The sequence below is a fragment of the Bos grunniens genome, chromosome 27, assembly GCF_055505025.1.
Source record: "Bos grunniens cultivar Pamir isolate PY7600 chromosome 27, Bosgru_T2T1.0, whole genome shotgun sequence".
In the NCBI taxonomy this organism is placed as follows: domain Eukaryota; kingdom Metazoa; phylum Chordata; class Mammalia; order Artiodactyla; family Bovidae; genus Bos; species Bos grunniens.
Window position 1 is genome coordinate 3,507,561 of NC_141191.1, and position 20,340 is coordinate 3,527,900.

The 20,340-nt window shown below is 38.5% G+C and overlaps 1 protein-coding gene across 1 annotated transcript in view; it reads right to left on the reverse strand.

The window, feature by feature from the left end:
• CSMD1 (CUB and Sushi multiple domains 1) overlaps positions 1-20,340 on the reverse strand; it is a 2,074,203-nt gene that overhangs the window by 182,831 nt on the left and 1,871,032 nt on the right. Inside the window, exons 39-41 of the mRNA XM_086379826.1 lie at positions 11,168-11,286; positions 7,390-7,459; positions 3,698-3,814 (exon numbers count right to left, since the gene is read on the reverse strand). Of these exons, the coding sequence (XP_086235952.1) occupies positions 3,698-3,814; positions 7,390-7,459; positions 11,168-11,286 (306 nt within the window). The remainder of the gene's footprint in view (positions 1-3,697; positions 3,815-7,389; positions 7,460-11,167; positions 11,287-20,340) is intronic.

A 20,340-nucleotide genomic window follows, 5' to 3' on the forward strand; every position in this document is an offset into this window, starting at 1 on the left:
CCCTTCTCCTCCTGCCCTCAATCTTTCCCAGCATCAGGGTCTTTTCCAATGAGTCAGCTCTTCACATCAGGTGGCCAAAGTATTGGAGTTTCAGCTTCAACATCAGTCCTTCCAATGAACACCCAGGACTGATCTCCTTTAGGATGGACTGGTTGGATCTCCTTGCAGTCCAAGGGACTCTCAAGAGTCTTCTCCAACACCACAGTTCAAAAGCATCAATTCTTCGGTGCTCAGCTTTCTTTATAGTCCAACTCTCACATCCATACATAACCACAGGAAAAACCATAGCCTTGACTAGACGGACCTCTGTTGGCAAAGTAATGTCTCTGCTTTTTAATATGCTGTCTAGGTTGGTCACGGAGAAGGCAATGGCACCCCACTCCAGTACTCTTGCCTGCAAACTTCCATGGATGGAGGAGCCTGGTGGGCTGCAATCTATGGGGTCGTGAAGAGTTGGACACGACTGAGCAACTTCCCTTTCACTTTTCACTTTCATGCATTGGAGAAGGAAATGGCAACCCACTCCAGTGTTCTTGCCAGGAGAATCTGGGGATGGCAGAACCTGGGGGGCTGCCGTCTATGGGGTTGCACAGAGTTGGACACGACTGATGTGATTTAGCAGCAGCAGCAGCAGTAGGTTGGTCATAACTTTCCTTCCAAAGAGTAAGTGTCTTTAATTTCATTGCTGCAATCACCATCTGCAGTGATTTTGGAGCCCAGAAACATAAAGTCAGCCACTGTTTTCACTGTTTCCCCATCTATTTGCCATGAAGTGATTGGACCGGATGCCATGGTCTTAGTTTTCTGAATGTTGAGCTTTAAGCCAACTTTTCCACTCTCCTCTTCACTTTCATCAAGAGGCTTTTTAGTTCCTCTTCACTTTCTTCCATAAGGGTGGTGTTATCTGCATATCTGAGGTTATTGATATTTCTCCTGGCAATCTTGATTCCAGATTGTGCTTCCTCCAGCCCAGCGTTTCTCATGATGTACTCTGCATGTAAGTTAAATAAGCAGGGTGACAATATACAGCCTTGGCGTACTTCTTTTCCTGTTTGGAACCAGTCTGTTGTTCCATGTCCAGTTCTAACTGTTGCTTCCTGACTTGCATACAGGTTTCTCAAGAGGCAGGCCAGGTGGTCTGGTATTCCTATCTCTTTCAGAATTTTCCACAGTTTATTGTGATCCACACAGTCAAAGGCTTTGGCATAGTCAATAAAGCAGAAATAGATGTTTTTCTGGAACTCTCTTGCTTTTTCCATGATCCAGTGGATGTTGGCAATTTGATCTCTGGTTCCTCTGCCTTTTCTAAAACCAGCTTGAACATCTGGAAGTTCATGGTTCACGTACTGCTGAAGCCTGGCTTGGAGAATTTTGAGCATTACCTTACTAGTGTGTGAGATGAATGCAATTGTGTGGTAGTTTGAGCTTTCTTTTGCATTGCCTTTCTTTGGGATTGGAATGAAAACTGACCTTTTCCAGTCCTGTGGCCACTGCTGAGTTTTCCAAATTTGCTGGCATATTGAGTGCAGAACTTTCACAGCGTCAACTTTCAGGATTTGAAATAGCTCAACTGGAATTCCATCACCTCCATCAGCTTTGTTCGTAGTGATGCTTCCTAAGGCCCACTTGACTTCATATTCCAGGATGTCCGGCTGTAATCTGTAGCAAATTATTCTGAAGCATAACTGTATCTATTCTAAAAAGCTAGGGACAGTCATACTATTTTGCATGTATTTAGGATTTCAGGCATAAAGTTCCTTTTTGGTTATTCAAGATGCTTTTTCAAGCCTAGTGCTAGGCAATATTAAACATTTTAAAGACAACTAGTTTTAATTATAATATTCCATAAATCTTTTTAACATTTAAACCTTTCTTGAAATAAATGCTTTCTTACGCTCATAGATCATGATCATGAAGTCAGAAGATCCCTGTTCTTTTTTTTCCCTGAATTACTGTCTTGTGTACTGGTTTCTCAGTGAGAGAACAGTGAAAGGAAGCATGCTGACCAGCAGCCTTCTCACACCATGAAACAGTGAGGCTGGGAAAATAAGTTAATAAAATGTACATATCCATTCATGAGTAAACTGTTTCTAATGAGGTTTGAAAGAAAAGTGGGAAGTATTTGAAATAACAATTTAAAAACCAGCTAGCATTTTGCTGTTGTTATTTACAACATGCCAAGCCCTATACTAAATTTCTCGCCTGAGCTGTTTCAGTGAATCCTCCGTAACCCTGTGTGGTTATTTCATTTTTAGAGATGCGGAAAGTGAGATTCCTGGGGTTCACTCAGTTCAGTAGCCTACACTATTATTATTTTCCTTGTAAGTTTGTGGCCCCCAAGATGCTGAGGCCCTGCTGGAACCTTGCGGATCAACTGTAACTCCAATCCAGCCCCTGACATCTGACTCCAAACACGGAACCGACCCTGTCCAGATCTTGAGATTCTCAGGGCGAAAAAACAGACCAGGCTTTGTGGATGGCTGAGCCAACATTGGTTAAAGTCAAAGGCCTCTGTTTGGTATAGCACAGGGCAGAATTATAGCCTCTCTGCCCAGAGAGTTCACTGTTTAAAAAATAAAATTTAAAAACCTGGAACAAATAGAGCACCTCCATGACCCCTGTGAACTGTCCCCCCTTCCTTATGCCCCCACATGCTGGGGCCCCTTCAGGGGTCATGGAGCTGAATCTCATGTGTGCTTTCCCCAGTGGGGGCCCCTTTCCTTGCACGCCCCTCTTTTACTCTGGTGGCTGTACACCCTCCCTTTTAGCTGCTCTCAGCTGAGCAGGTAGACTTCCCCCAACCCCTTCCTCCTCCTGGAACAGACTCTTAAAGCAAAAGCTTTGAAAACTTAATTAAAATATATAACCTTCTTCCAGGGCAATGATTTCCACTTATGCTTCTGTTCACCCATCATTCAGCTAACATTTATTTAGTGCATAAGTACTCAATTACTGTGGACATTCTGGGACATTCCCTGAGTAACTAATCTGGCACCCTCATCACAGTGTGTACTTTTAGGACAATTGCAGGTGGGGAAAATCCAAGTTAATGAACTAAAATATAAGGAAACCACGAGGCAGATGAGGAAAGGTATGACAGAGAATTAAAATTTCACAAAGACTGTGCATTTCTGAAGCAGGCCAAGAATGGGATTTTAGTGTATATAACAATTAAAATTATGAATTATTTAAGGTAGGTAACCTGGAAGTTTATAACTAAATGTGATTTTTATCATTTAGGTAATTTTCATAAACCTAAATCAATGTAAGGAATAATGATAAAATTTTATAAGATAATACTAAAATGAATCATAACCTGAAAAACACCTTAATAATTATTTAAAAGAAACCACTACCATTATTGACTTCCGGTGATAGATTATTGAAGGTGGTATTATGAATAAAGAGGTTGGTGATTGAATTAGGGATGCTACATTTTGCACTTCATGTGACTACTATATCATCATTCTGCCAATTTAGTTTGCCTTGAAAAGATGTGTATGGCCGAATGACTTTTCAAATAACTTTCTATTCTCAAAGTTATTCTGCCAATGCTTTATTTAAATCTGTAAGCCATATTCAATTAAAGACACAGTTAGGTCAACAGAATAAGGCTCGCTTTTTACTTAGTCTTATTCTTTGCAAGGAATATATTAAAAAGTTGGGTCTTGAGGAATTAAAAGATGTCATCACTCACCATAGCCTATGGGCAGGGAGATCTTCCAGGTGCAGTCCAGGTTGTTGGGGTAGGTGCCAGGGAACCCGGGGCTCAGGACCACTCCCCCCATGCTGTTCAAGGTGCCCCCGCAGGTCGCTGTTAGAACGACAAGTGGAGTGAGTGCCTGGGGGCCATGGCTTTCTAGGACAATTCACTCCCCCCACCCCCATGTAAGTGTGCCACCCTGAAGCAAGTCTTCAGAAATGGATTTGCCCCTAGCTTCAGCACATACATAAATGGGATGCCCTTTAGTTACTTCTGGGTCTAGTTCTCTCTGCTGAGCATTCACTGATTAAGAATAAAGACAGGTCTTCGTAGTTTATCTCCTTCTGGTCCACAGAGGCTCTCAGTACAGCTTGGTCAAGCTTACACACTTTGGTCAGTATCCCATTGTCTTCCAGGTTCTGAGTGCTTGTACCAGTTACTACTTACTGATCGTTAGCCATGTGCTCACCTATGGGCTGAGATAAACACAGTTCACTGCTTGATTCTTATCACAACCCTAAAGGGTGAGTATTATTATCATCCCACTTTACAGACAAGGAAACCAAGCATGAGGAGATTAAGGAATTTGTCTAAGGGCACACACCTAGCAAACAGCACAACCAAAATTTTATTTCAGCTCTGTCTGGTTCTCGAATCCAAGTTTGTTTGCTTTAAGATTTATTTTATTTATTTAATGTTTGATTGCATTGAGCCTTAGTCGCGGCATGTGGGCTTTCTCTAGCTGTAGTAAGGGGTGGGGGCTACTCTTCATTGCAGTGCATGGGCTTCTCATTGTGGTGGCTTCTCCTGTTGCAAAGCACAGGCCCTAGGGTGTGCAGGCTTCAGCAGTTGCAGCTCTAGAGCATGGGCTCAGTAGCTGTGGTGCACGGGCTTAGTTGCCCTGCAGCCGGTGGGATCTTCCTGGAGCAGGGATCAAACCTGTGTTCCCTGCATTGGCAGGTGGATTCCTAACCACTGGACTGCCAGGGAAGCCCCTAGATTCCAAGTTTTAACCTGGATATGCTACCTTCAAAATTCTTCCCAGCTTTGTAATGCACCTAACTGAGACCACTTGTTCTGCAAGAAATCTCACCCTGTGAATATGGGTGTGACTGTATGTTCCCATCCCTGGGCTTACCTTGGTTATGCACATTTTACACTGTTAATGCTGAGGTTTGACAGTAAAGAAACATGACTGACTTTATAACGCACATGCCAAATAATATAGAATGAAGTTCTAATACTTGGACTTGACCATTTCCAACCTGTTAAAATGGTGATTTCTTGTATTTCAAACCAATCATGCAAATGATGTTGTTTCTTTCAAGGAAGCCACAGGAAAAGGCTTTACTCATAGTCTAACAATGCTCTTACTAGGCAAAATAATTTCAGGAGCCTGATTTCAGAGACCCTCAAGATTTTTTTTTTTTTAATTACGGAGGTAGAAAGACTTTATCTATTTTGGGTAAATTTGATATGAGGGAAAACCTAAACATCTTATAAAATGTCTAATGAATATGGTAATTGTTCAAGCTAGGGAACCCTAGTCTGAGTGTCAACGGTGTGCAAGTTAAAAATGTAAGTTTTTAAAAACACTTTAAATGTATGTTTGTGGGTGAGTGAAAATTCCAGTAAAGTGTTGAACATTAAGTGTTTTTATCTAGAAAATAACTTATCAGGTTAATTCTTTGCAGGAGACACCACGTGTTTGAGAATAAAGTCTCTGGCCTGCTTTTACCCACAAGTCTGTGGGTGCTGTTGTGGACACTGGTGGGTCTGAGCAGCGAGCCTGCCTTCATTTGGCAGTGATGTTCCCCCAACCCCCCCAGGACTCTTACAACCTGCACTGAGGTTAAACATGCAGGTCCAAGCACAAACCACATCAATGATGGAAACACCAAAACCACTGAAATATAAGTGACATTTTTGCCATTTTGATTTTGAGCATGGTTTGTACCAAGAAGAGAAAAAAGATTGGAAATTATAAAATATGAAAACATCTGTGTATATCTTCACTGAGGACTGAGACTTTCTTGCAGGAGCAGCTGACCCAGTGCCTGAATGATGGAACTGATCATCAAGACCCACGTCTTTAAATCAGGACCATGATGATCATCCCGGGAGAGAGAAAGGGCCTGATAGGAGTGTAACTCCTGTAGGCACACAGAGACAACCTAATTCCTTGAGTGCTTAGTTACTGTAGCGTGTGATTGTGCCTTTGTTTGTCTCAAAACACAAGAGCCACTGGATGAGTGCACAAACACAACCCCGAAAGCCATGCATCAATCTTTTTTCCTTTGTGATATTTAAAAAACCCCATCAATGGGCTGCTCTTATTTTATATTCATCTAGTGATACCATTATGTTCCTTCAGCCCTACCTTCAAGTTTCAGTCTCCTCCCCAGGCTCACTGTCACCAGCAGTTGGTGGCCTGACTTCCAGTCTCCTGCTGGAGAAACTCCCTCCCTGCCAGATCCTTTCTTATTGTTAAATAGTGTATTCAAAGAGCTACTGGTAAAGTGCTATCGCTAAAGGACAAAGTGTTTATCTTTATACATGAGCAAGGGATCTTGGGTTTTAACTGGGTTTATGTGTCTCATTTTATGTAGATTCCTGATTTTCTGGTGAGAATATATGGAATTTTTGTTCCAAGTTATAGGCCATGCCCTGTCTGAGGGACCCCATGGTACAGGGAATGCCATCTCAGAGCAGGGCCCTGACCAACAGCTTGGCCATCCTGGGACTTGTCATGATGCTTAAAATAATTAATGTTGGGTAGGCTCTGAGCTTCCCAAGTGGTGCTAGTGGTAAAGAACCCACTTGCCAATGCAGCAAGCACAAGTAGGAGGGCACAGCAACCCACAGTATTCTCTCCTGGGAAATCCCATGGATAGAGGAGCTGCTAGGCTACGTCCATGGGGTTGCAAAGAGTTGGACATGACTCAGTGACTAAACACCAACAACATATGAAACATGCAAAATAAAGAACAGAATTAATTTTATTTGGCTAATATAGGTAAGCTATTTGAATAAAATATCTCCTCACATAATACAGAGTGCCAGCAATGGCACATCATTTGATTGAATATCCACTGTGAGTTGATTTCATTTCAAAGCTTAAAGTATTTGAATCCCCAAGTCTAAGGGAAAGTTCTTCACTTAAAAATAAGTAGGGAGATGGATGTTCTATGCCTGAGTCCCATTCCTGATGAGCCCCTCCACAGGAGCGGCTGCCTTTATATCAAATACTTTTTGATATAAAATACTGTCCATCCAACTCCATGCCACTTATTGGCACTTCTGAATTTTGTTTCTGGAGATATGATTTTCCTGAGGCTAATGGCATAAACAGAACCCTTCTCAGACTCTCAGACCAGATACGTTCGTTCCTTCTCATGCATTAATTCACTGGCTTCTGACATGCATGTGGTGTGTGTTAGTGCCTGGAGCTAGCAATCTTGCATCTAATCCCTGCCGGTTGGTCCAGGGATGCTGAGCACCCACATCCAGGGGGAGAAGATGTCCAATCTCAGTTACACCTCTACTGCATTATTAAGTTATCTTGTCACAGATGTTTGAAGGGAATTTAAAAGTTCATCTTTGAAGCCCAAAAGTTGCTCAAGAAGATCACCATTACATTATTGAGAATGTGCACAGTGACTCAAGGATGGAAGGCATGTCCGTACCAATGCAGAGGGGAGACGGGTAGTTCCAACGCCGCACGGTCCCCGGCATACAGGAGATGTGGGAACGGCCCTGCTCGAGAAAAGATGGAACAAAACTCACTAGCTGAACATGGAGTACTGGAGGCTTCAGTGTTTGCAAGAATATCTGTATTCTCTTTGGTTTTCCCTTTTGATTTAATTACAAATGTAAAAAATATCAAACCCGTGAAATCTATTCTACTAATGTGTATTAATGAATCTCATATTTGGAATCAAAATAGAAAAAAAAAAGCCATAATCACTGTACTTCTTGTCACTAAAATAAAAATCTTGTAATGTGCCTTTCAATGGTCTGTATTTCTGCCAAGATGCTTTCCTAATGCTTAAGATGCTGAACTGAATTGACCAAAGTAAGTCTTCTTCTTTTTTTTAAGTCATCAAAAGTTTTGGTCAAATGATTAGGAAATATTAGGTGTTGAAGGGTGAAATGTCAGTGGTAAGTAATCTGCTTATGCAAAGGTAACTTTCATGGTTGCCTATGGTTCACAAGCAACTCACACAAGCTTTATGGTTCAGCAAAAAATTGGGTCAGTTCCTCCTTTGTTGGAGAAAAAGGGAGACTTAATATTCATTTTATTATCAGCTTCACAAGCTGTCAAATTAATACTTCTGCAATGAAATTAATCCTCATTGCTCAGGGTCTCTTTAGCCTTTAAATATATGAAGTTTTCAACTTTCAACCTTCAAAAAATTTGTCCTGTTCTTCCTCTTTCAAAAATCAGACAGCAGTGGGTTAAATTCTCAGTGCTTTGGGTTAAAATTTCTTTTATGATGAAAGAGAAAGTAGCAAATGGGCATCTCTGTGTACAGACTATTCATGTTTACTTTCTTCCTCATTGTGACTTGGTGGGCTTATGTGACACGTGTGCTAACCTTGTGAATTTCCATTTGCCAAACAAAATTGGCACAGAGGCAGATGACAAACACATCTTTAGCTCATGTTAAATAATCCCAGCCATGTTGGGAACGCATCAAACAAGAATTTGCACTAAGGCTGTTATCAATGACAAACCAATTCCCCAAGCTTAGGAAGATTTCACACTCGATTTGTCTGCCACAGAACTCATTTACTCCTATTTCCTAACATTCTTAAAAGTTGCTACAGTACAGGAAGACTACATTTATACTTAAAGAAGACACTCAGGACAATGCTTTTCCTGCCAAATTTCATGCTCTGTGTCTTCTCATTCTCTGATCTATTATGTTATCTTTAACAAATTTATTTCTGAATTTTAGATAAACACAAAGTATAAAAGCCTTTAGAGACATTTATGGAAGACTACTAATAAAATGGTTATATACAGGGTACATTTTGTTATTGATTCCAACAAAGATATTTCATATTAGTGATTCCAGCTAAAATTTTTATACTGGATCCAAAACAAGACAGGAATTTGTGTATTTATTTATTAGCTTAAAATGGGAATTTTCTTTTCTTCATCTTTTAAAAGAAAAGCGAAACAGGTTTAGAGAAAAGGAAATCATTAATCCTGCAGATATCCGGGATTGATTTTTGATGCATCCCGTCTCTGCAGTTTTAGCATGAATCACACTAGGCAGATGCATTTATAGACATTTGTGCATAAATCATACAAGGAACAGTGCTTTTCATGAATACTGTAATTTATGCACACTGCCAGTCCAAATATACTAGTATGTTAGCAAAATTCCCAATTGTTAGTAATTTTTTGAAAAGTCTAGCATCCTTTTTAACTCATGTGAGTGAGAGAAAGTCACAGCTTGTATACTCAATGCTTGATGCTGTTATGAAGGGAAATAAAAAAATCTTAGTTTGCATTTGAAAACCTGAGCCAAGTGGCCTGCCTGGGCTCCACAGATGTGTGCCTGCAGGCTTTTATCTCCAAGTAGCACATTAAACAATTCATTATAAGAAATGTCTTTACTAAATAACCCTTTCTAGTTTCTTCTCTGAGGGCTGGAGAAGTCTCCCTCATAAAAGGATGCTGGCAGTAACTGCAAAGTGTCATCATAAAAGTGTAGAAAGAAGGGGAACACAAGTGAGGGAGACCAAGTTACAGCCCGTGGGATCTGGAGAAACGGAGCCAAAATGGTATTTACATGGTTTACATAAATTTATGAAGGCCCCCTCCCAAAAAAACAACAACCAAAGACATATTAATAAAAAGGCTTGTCAGTATAGAATGAGGTGTTCCTCTAAATGAAACCCTTGGGCTGTGACTTATAATTCTTTTTACTGTAACACATGAAATGGGAAATTTCTGTCTTAAACAATCAGTTACCACTGCCTTCATGTGCTTGGTTACAAACTTGCTTCCATGGCAGACCTTTCAGCAAAGCTTTTTCAGTAACTGTCCTACTTTCCAAGTGTCTGCTCACCTTTCTCCAGAGCCAAGCATTACTATAATACCCACCAAGATCTATACAGGCAGGTGGTAGGCTGTTTTGGTGAAGGTGTCTACGTATCTTGATGTTTACTTACAATAGTAGCAATGCTGGCTTTCATTTACTGAAGTATCAGGCATTTTGCCAATGTTTTCTCAGACTGAGAACCCAGGCTGACTTCTGCACACGGCCCCTGTGGATCTGCCGGCTACTCTCCCCCTGATTCCTTCCAGGTCCTGGCTCACTTCCCCCTGCCCATCAAAGATGAGCCCCCAGCGTCCACACCATGAAGCTGTGTGAGACTAATGCGGGTTTGTACACAAAGCACTTGACAGGCAGGCCATCAACTTCCTGCAATTGCTGTTGCTGCTCTGATTTATCTCAGTTCTGCAAAAGATTTACTCCAGCACACACACAGAAATGCAATCACATACTACACTGTCATTTCACTGCTGTGTCATTAAGACTTCTTTCTGATGATTACTCAAGCTTTATTTAAGTCGGTTACAGAATATGACTAAAAATAATGCTCTTGAAATACTATCAGCTTCAGTGTTATAATAAGCAAACAGCAAAAAGTACTCTTTTACTTGAATTAACTGAAACATAGAAACATAAGTAGGCTTAAATATTTCTATTGGACTTCGGAAACAATATACTTGTTTCAATTGCAGTGTCCACTGTTGGTAAGAATTATACATGAATTACGCTAAAGGACAGAGATAAACTATTCTGGGAATATACTTATTTGTGGTTAACTCATAAAAATAAATAACTGGAAAAGAAGTAATGTTACTATACACTGATTTATAAAATGTTTATTACAACTTTAATATAAAAAAACTTTTAATAAAAAAACCAATAAAATATTATTAGAAATCTGCTTAATGTTTCTCGAAAATTGTTTAAGTCTATCATTTGAGCCCCATATTTACCTGACACACAAATGGACCCTTGATGATTTGCTGAACTAAATCATAAGAGCAGCTTAAAATGCAGGACCAGCACGAGACTCAGAGCCAGTCCAATAATCGGGTTGCTGGGATGATACTCTTAACTAGACTGTGTCACTGCTTTGTCCCTTAGAATTTTATCTGTATAGTTACTGGGAGACTACACATTTCATTTTGAAATAAAATTATTATGACTAGAATATACTCAACCTTGAAAGGATCTTTTATCATTTAGAAGCTATTTCCACATCATCATTGAATTTACCTGTATGCACAGTTAATTCAAGAGCTCTGATTCACAAACTGAGTGAGAAACTAAGTTAGGTCTCTGTGTGCACATCGTGGGCTTTGTCTTAGGTGAGCTGGTTGAGGATCACCATGCTGAGTCCATTATCAAGAACTTCAACAACAGAAGGAAGTACCTGCAGTGTGTACCCAGGCTCGCACTGGAAGGACAGCACATCATTCACCATGTATCGGTCTCCAGTTTTGATGCCGTTACTGGGAAGGGCTGGCTCTTGGCAAGCCGCGAGACCCACGGCTATGAAAATGCAAGACACAGACTCATAAGCCATGTAGAATAAACAGTGTTCTTATTATTCAAATAGCAGAACAGTGTTTCTCTGTTGCTTTTCTCCTGTAGAAATGAACAAAGATGTTAACTCTCTCTTGTTTACCAAGAAAATTTTAACTTCCAATAAGCTATGAGCTAAATCATAAATATTGGTTTGTTTCATTTTCATCATGTATTGAATCTAGCATTTCTTGAAAGAATAAAATTATTTCTTTCCACGTTTAGCATAAAACACACCAATTCTAATGCATACACATTTTAAAAGATCTTTAAAGAAACTGCTTCCTAGATGCAAACACCTATGATACGGCTCCTTTGTTTTTTGTTTTTCAAGCATATTTAGCAGTCTTTTTGAAAAAGTTTAACTGTGAATCTTGGAATTCTATCTTTCTGGAAAAATATGAGAACAAATATTTTATATTCAGTCTATCTCTTTCTTATTTAAAGACAACAACACAACTAAGTGGGACCTTTCCTAAATGGAGTTGCCTGTAGTTAAGGCGCTAACAAACATGTTTTAATTGCATCATATAGTATTGGAATTAAGCTTAGAATATCAGACAAATGAACTCTAAGGAACATTTAACATTGACAGTTATTTGTATAAACTGTCCTACATTTTGAAGTGTGATGAGCATGGGATCCTGTAAAAGATACACACTCTGAGCCATACCCCAGAACTCCTGGCTCAGAATCTGCTTGGTAACATCATCCCTGGTGATTCTTATGCATTAAAGTTTGAGAACAATTTCAAGCCACGAGACACACAAATTTTGTCTGTGATAAGTGGGTGTGAAGTGTATTATAATATTTTCCTAAGTTGAAATTGATTTTTCCTTAAATGGTTGTATATCAAAAACTATAAAACACCACAGGCATTAAGTGGCAATATTTTTTATTCCTAGCATAATATTTTAAGCCATTTGGGATTTTCATATATGATAAAATTGCTAAATATGAAAAATATCATCACTTATACTCTTAATGTTTTTTTATTTGTATAAGTCTAATTTATCTCCCTCTTTTTTGTAACTTTAGAACATAAAATGCAACTATTCAGTATATTTAAATTTCACCTTTTTTTTCTTCCAATCACAGATTGGCATGAACTCCTATTGTATGCCATTTATTTTTTATTTGACCCTTAATAGATATTTAAATTGACTTTGGTACAAAATTTCTAACTATAATTTGAAATACCAAAATGATACATTATGATTTTGAAAACACATGATAAATATGCATTTATTTTTGTCTAATATTTAAAGCACAGAAGAACTATACAAAAAAGATTGTCATGACCCAGACAACCACAATGCAAAGTCAAGTGGGCTTTAGAAAGTATCACTATGAACAAAGCTAGTGGAGGTGATGGAATTCCAGTTGAGCTATTTCAAATCCTAAAAGATGACACTGTAAAAGTGCTGCCACTCAATATGCCAGCAAATTTGGAAAACTCAACAGCCACAGGACTGGAAAAGCTGTTTTCATTCCAATCCCAAAGAAAGAAAATGCCAAAGAATGCATTTTTTGCATTCTACTGCACACTTGCACTCATATCAAACACTAGCAAAGTAATGTTCAAAACCCTCCAAGCTAGGCTTCAACAGTATGTGAACCATGAACTTCCAGATGTTCAAGGGGGATTTAAAAGGCAGAGACACCAGATATTAAATTGCCAACATCCAATGTATTAGTGAAAAAGCAAGAGAGTTTCAGAAAAACATTGACTTCTGCTTTATTGACTATGCCAAAGCCTTTGACTATGTGGATCACAACAAACTGAAGAAAATTCTTAAAGAGATGGGAGTACCAGACCACCTCACCTGCCTCCTGAAAAATCTGTATGCAGGTCAAGAGGCAACAGTTAGAATGGGACATGGAACAATAGACTGGTTCCAAATTGGGAAAGGATCATGTCAAGGCTATGTATAGTCACCCTGCATATTTAACGTATACGCAGAGTACATCACGTGAAATGCTGGTCTGGATGGATGAAGCACAAGCTGGAATCAAGGCTGCTGGGAGAAATATCAATAACCTCAGATATGCAGAGGACACAACCCTTATGGCAGAAAGTGAGGAAGAACTAAAGAGCCTCTTGATGAAAGTGAAAGAGGTGTTTAAAAACTAAACATTCAACATAAAAGGAGTCCAGATTGGAAAAGAAGTAAAACTCTCACTGTTTTCAGATGACATGATCCTCTACATAGAAAACCCTAAAGACATCACCAGAAAATTATTAGCACTCATCAATGAATATAGCAAAGTTTCAGGATTCAAAATTAGCACACAGAATCCCTTGCATTCCTATATACTAACAATGAGAAAACAGAAAGAGAAATTAAGGAAACAATCCCATTCACCATTGTGATGAAAAGAATAAATCACTTAGGAATAAATCTACCTAAAGAAACAAAAGACATATACATAGAAAACTATAAAACACTGGTGAAAGAAATCAAAGAGGACACAAATAGATAAAGAAATATACCATTTTCATGGATTGGAAGAATCAATATAGTAAAAATGAGTATACTACCCAAAGCAATTTATAGATTAAATGCAACCCCTATCAAGATACCAAAGGTATTTTTCACAGAACTAGAACAAATAATTTCACAATTTGTATGGAATTACAAAAAGCCTTGAATAGCCAAAGCAATCTTGAGAAAGAAGAATGGAACTGGAGGAATCAACCTGCCTGATTTCAGACTACACTACAAAGCAACAGTCATCAAGACAGTATGGTACTGGCACAAAGACAGAAATATAGATCAATAGAACAAAATAGAAAGCCCAGAGATAAGTCCATGCACCTATGGACACCTTATCTTTGACAAAAGAGGCAAGAATATACAATGGAAAAAAGACAATCTCTTTAACAAGTGGTGCTGGGAAAACTGGTCAACCACTTGTAAAAGAATGAAACGAACACTTTCTAACACCATACACAAAAATAAACTCAAAATGGATTAAAGATCTAAATGTAAGACCAGAAACTAAACTCCTAGAGGAAAACATAGGGAAAACACTGACATAAATCACATCAGGATCCTCTATGACCCACCTCCCAGAGTAATGGAAATAAAAGCAAAAATAAACAAATGGGACCTAATTAAACTTAAAAGCTTTTGCACAACCAAGGGAACTATAAGCAAGGTGAAAAGACAGCCTTCAGAATGGGAGAAAATAATAGCAAATGAAGCAACTGACAAAGAATTGATCTCAAAAATATATAAGCAGCTCCTGCAGCTTAATTCCAGAAAAATAAATGATCCAATCGAAAGATGGGCCAAAGAACTAAACAGACATTTCTCCAAAGAAGACATATAGATGGCTAACAAACACATGAAAAGATGCTCAACATCACTTATTATCAGAGAAATGCAAATCAAACCCACAATGAGGTACCATCTCATGCCAGTCAGAATGGCTGCTATACAAAAGTCTACAAAAAATAAATGCTGGAGAGGATGTGGAGAAAAGGGAACCCTCTTACACTGTTGGGAGGAATGCAAACTAGTGCAGCCACTATGGAGAACAGTGTGGAGATTCCTTAAAAAACTGGAAATAGAACTGCCTTATGACCCAGCAATCCCACTGCTGAGCATACATACTTAGGAAACCAGAATTGAAAGAGACACATGTACCCCAGTGTTCATTGCAGCACTGTTTACAATAGCTAGGACATGGAAGCAACCTAGATGTCCATTCGCAGATGAATGGATAAGAAAGCTGTGGTACATATACACAATGGAATATTACTCCACTATTAAAAACAATGCGTTTGAATCAGTTCTAATGAGGTGGATGAAACTGGAGCCTGTTAAACAAGAGTGAAATAAATCAGAAAGAAAAACACAAGTACAGTATAGTAATGCATATATATGGAATTTAGAAAGATGTTAACAACGACCCTATATGAGAGATAGCAAAAAAGACACAGATGTAAAGAACAGATTTTGTACTCTGTGGGAGAAGGTGAAGGTGGGAAGATTTGAGAGAATAGCATTGAAACATGTGTATTACCATATGTGAAACAGATCGCCAGTTCAGGATTGATGCATGAGACAGGGCACTCAGGGCCGGTGCACTGGGATGACCCTGAGGGATGGGATGGGGAGGGAGGTGGGTGGGGGGTTTAGGATGGGGGACACATGTACACCTGTGGCTGATTCATGTCAATGTATGGTAAAAACCACCACAATATTGTAAAGTAACTAGCCTCCAATTAAAATAAATGAATGAATCAAAAAAAAAAAAAAAACCAACTCTACATTCAGAAATCTGAGATCATGGCATCCAGTCCCATCACTTGATGGGGAAACAATGGAAACAGTGAAAGACTTTATTTTAGGGGGCTCCATTATCACTGCAGATGGTGACTGCAGCCATGAAATGAAAAGACTCTTGCTTCTTGGAAGAAAAGCTATGACCAACCTAGACAGCATATTAAAAAACAGAGACATTACTTTGCCAACAAAGGTCCATCTAGTCAAAGCTATGGTTTCTCCAGGAGTCATGTATGGATGTGAGAGTTAGACTATAAAGAAAACTGAGCACCAAAGAACTGATGTTTTTGAACTGTGGTGTTGGAGAAGACTCTTGAAAGTCCCTTGAACTACATGGAAATACAACCAGTCTATCCTAAAGGAAATCAGTCCTGAATATTCATTGGAAGGACTGATGCTGAAGGTGAGACTCCAATATATTGGCCACCTTATGCAAAGAACTGACTCATTTGAAAAGACCCTGATGATGGGAAAGATTGAAGGTGGGAGTAGAAGGGGACGGCAGAGGATTAGATGGTTAGATAGCATCACCAACTCAATGGACATGAGTTTGAGCAAGTTCTGGGAGTTGGTGATGGACAGGGAAGCCCGGTGTGCTGCAGTCCATGTGGTCACAAAGAGTCAGGTATGACTGAGCAACTGAATTGAACTGAGCATTTAGAGCAAGATACAGAGGATCTTTGTAGATATAGTTAAAATGAGCATATTTTTTTCTCAACTTATCATACTTGTCGTTTCACCTTGCATTGTGTATGGTTTCCAAACTTCAAAAATAATATGGTATTCTAACAAGACAGCTTAAAATAATAATGAAGATAATAATCAAAGAGAGAGGAAAGCAGATCCAATAGACAGCTTGGTACAGTTGCATTATCTGGCACAGCAAAGAGGTTGAAGGACAGATAATGCTGATGTATGAGCCTTTGGTATACAGCAGGTCCTCATAAACAACCTATGGAATACATAGGTTATGCCTTAATTCTGGAAAGCAAAAGAAAATTTCCAAGCATATTGTTCACTGTAACCAATTATGCAACAATCATTCTTTTGGATAATACAGAAGTGTTGTTCACAATCCCTGTAAACCCATAATCCAAAAATGGTATTAAACGTCAGACAACATGCTGTAAAACAGGTGAAGAAAGAACTCAAAACTTCACTTGAGGAGATCTCTTGAGAGGTTGACAGAAAGTGAAATAACTGTTAAATGTCATGATCACATAGACCTAAACCTTCATGTGTCACCCGGACACACTCAGGCTTCTATACAACACTGCTTAATGTCCGCACTGTTCCTGACAGCAAAGAGTATCTATAAAGAAAGGGCCTTAATTAAGTAAACAGTATGCAAAGAAAAGAAACTACTTGTTTAAGTCATTTTCTAAGAAGTTTAGCATATGTGTAGAGCTAAAAATTATTTTATCTGTAAACTGTGGGCAGGTTTAGTCCACAGAATAAATGCTATTCTATTCCTTCTATTTAACAGATTATAAGATCTGTCTGAAAAACAGATCTTTTCAAAGCATAGGGACTGTATGTCTAATGTCAAGAAAAGAGATCCCATGAAATTGGGGGGAGTAGAATTTTTAAATGTGACTGAAGTAATCTTAAAGCTCAACATTCAGAAAACAAAGATCATGCCATCTGGTCCCATCACTTCATGGGAAATAGATGGGGAAACAGTGGAAACAGTGTCAGACTTTATTTTTGGGGGCTCCAAAATCACTGCAGATGGTGACTGCAGCCATGAAATTAAAAGACACTTACTCCTTGGAAGGAAAGTTATGACCATCCTAGATAGCACATTCAAAAGCAGAGACATTACTTTGCCAACAAAGGTCCTTCTAGTCAAGGCTATGATTTTTCCAGTGGTCATGTATGGATGTGAGAGTTGGACTGTGAAGAAGGCTGAGCACCGAAGAATTGATGCTTTTGAACTGTGGTGCTGGAGAAGACTCTTGAGAGTCCCTTGGACTGCAAGGAGATCCAACCAGTCCATTCTGAAGGAGATCAGCCCTGGGATTTCTTTGGAAAGAATGATGCTGAAGCTGAAACTCCAGTACTTTGGCCACCTCATGCGAAGAGTTGACTCATTGGAAAAGACTCTGATGCTGGGAGGGATTGGGGGCAGGAGGAGAAGGGGATGACAAAGGATGAGATGGCTGGAGGCATCACTGACTCGATGGATGTGAGTCTGAGTGAACTCTGGGAGTTGGTGATGGACAGGGAGGCCTGGCGTGCTGCGATTCATGGGGTCGCAAAGAGTTGTACATGACTGAGTGACTGAACTGAACTGAACTGAAGTAATTATTAGTTTAAAACATTATTATAACTTTATTTTTTTTTATTTATTTTTTTTTTAGTAACAATTTTATTTTATTCTTTTCAGAGTTCCAGTAAAGTTCAAAACTATCACATGGACTAACTAGGTTTTATTATCTGGAAAATTTCAGTGATATTGAAATTTATTATTAGTATATTATCTTGCTGCTAGATTTTACTGTAACCTTGATCCAAGAACAATTAATCCACTATGGTCAGATAACTGAGTACCAAGCATCATAAGAGGAAATGAATTTGAATTTGTTAACTTCTGTAATTTCCCTATACTTATATGATTTTACAACTTTATCAGAATGCACTTTAAAATATTTTTATGAATGTATAAATTATTCTAGTCTAAAAATCACTCTAAAAAATTTCTAGTTGGTTGTTTAATTAATGTACATTTTAACTAAGTTTTTGTTAATGCACAATAATTGAGAAATAGGTTATTGATCTCCCCAATAACAGCAGCAAAACCATGGATTAAAAATGTGACAGTCAATTGCCAGAGCTCTTTCTTACTGCACTTTCTTTTAATTTAGGTGGTAAAGCCTACAGTGGTTTTTTAAATGGTGCTTTAGCTATTTAGAATTTTACAATGGTATGACAGGTAAGGTAAAAGGCATTTTAATGAAGTGCTGGACATTATACCTGATAGGCATAATATTGCCTGAGGTCTAAGAAATGAATGACCATGTTCTGATCATGATCTTAGGTTTTTATCTATGCAACCTAGTCCCTACCATTGAGTTTACTTTTCAGTTTTAACGATTGCTTTAAAATAATCATGATCTCTTCAAATAAGTCTTTAACAATAAAGAATGTTCCATCTGTTCATTACTTAGCTCTTTATAGTTCCTAAATGTGTATTTTTGTTGTAATGATCTATACGGGGCTTTCTGATTAGTTATATTCAATGAATAGTGATAGCATCTTATAGTTGTAAGTGCTCTTAAAAATGATTCAATCTGAGGGTAGTGATGTACCCTTCTCCAGCCATTTCTTCATCATGTCTTACCCTGGCACACATTACTATTTGGTTACAGTCTGCTTTCCTAATGAGGTCCAAGCAGCCTGGGAATCTTCCTCAACACAATATTGACTGTCCTCCAACTAATAATTCCTAGATCCTAGTTCTTCATTTTATAGATGAGGAAACTGAATTTCAGTCATTTTAAATAATTTGTTAAGACTGACAAAGCCAACTAATTAATGGCCAAGCTAGAACAAGAAGGTAAGTCAGCTGACTCCCAATTAGATCCTGTTTGTTTTATGTAATTGCAATGATAATAACAAAGAAAACATTTCTCTAATACACATAAAGAGAAATGAGAAAGAAAATAAAATGTCACTACAAAAAAACCTATGAGACCAATAAATGGAGTATAAGAGGAAAATAGAGACAAAAATGCTATGATATACAGAAAACTATTTTTTTCCCAGTAGTTATGTATGGTTGTGGGAGTTGGACCATCAGAAGGCTGAGTGCTGAATAACTGATGCTTTTGAATTGTGGTGCTGGAGAATACTGTAGAGAGTCCCTTGGACACCAGGGAGATCAAACCAGTCAATCTTAATGGAAATCAACCCTAAATATCCATTGAAAGGACTGATGCTCAAGCTGAAACTCCAAAACTTTGGCCTCCTGATGCTAACAGCTGACTCACTTTATCTGTAGAGTCAAAGGTAGGTATCCTTTGTAGATATCCTTATCAAAATCACAAATGGCATTTGGGGCTGAAATAGGAAAAAAAAAATCCTAAATTTCACATGGAATCTCAAGGGACACCAGACAGCCAAAACAATCTTGAGAGAAAACAAACTTGGGGGCCTTGTGCTTCCCAATTTCAGAAAATACTTATGAAGCAGCAATCAAACAAGTGTGATACTGGCATTAAGATAGATACATAGACTGATGGAACAGAAGAGAGTGCTAAAAATAAATTCTTACATATATGACATATGTAATGATCTTCTCCTAGGTGCTAAGATTACACCCTGGAGAAATGAGAGTCTCTCCAACAGATAGTGTTGGAAAAACTGGATAGGAAGGTGCAAAAGAATAGAGCTGGGATCTTACATTACACCATGTACCAAAATTAACTCAAAATGAATGAAAGATCTAGACAAAGACTTGAAACTCTAAAACTAAAATAAAACAGGGGAAAAGCTTCTGCACATTAGATTTGGCAATGATTTCTTGAATACAACACAAAAGCACAGGCAACAGAAGCATAAAGAGACAAATGGGATTATATCAAACTGAAAAACTTCTGTGTATCAAAAAAACAATCAATAGAGCAAGAGTCAACCTATGCATTGAGAGAAAATGTTTGCAAACCATATATCTAATAATGGTTGATATCTAGAGCATGCAAGGAACTTCCTACAACTAAACAAC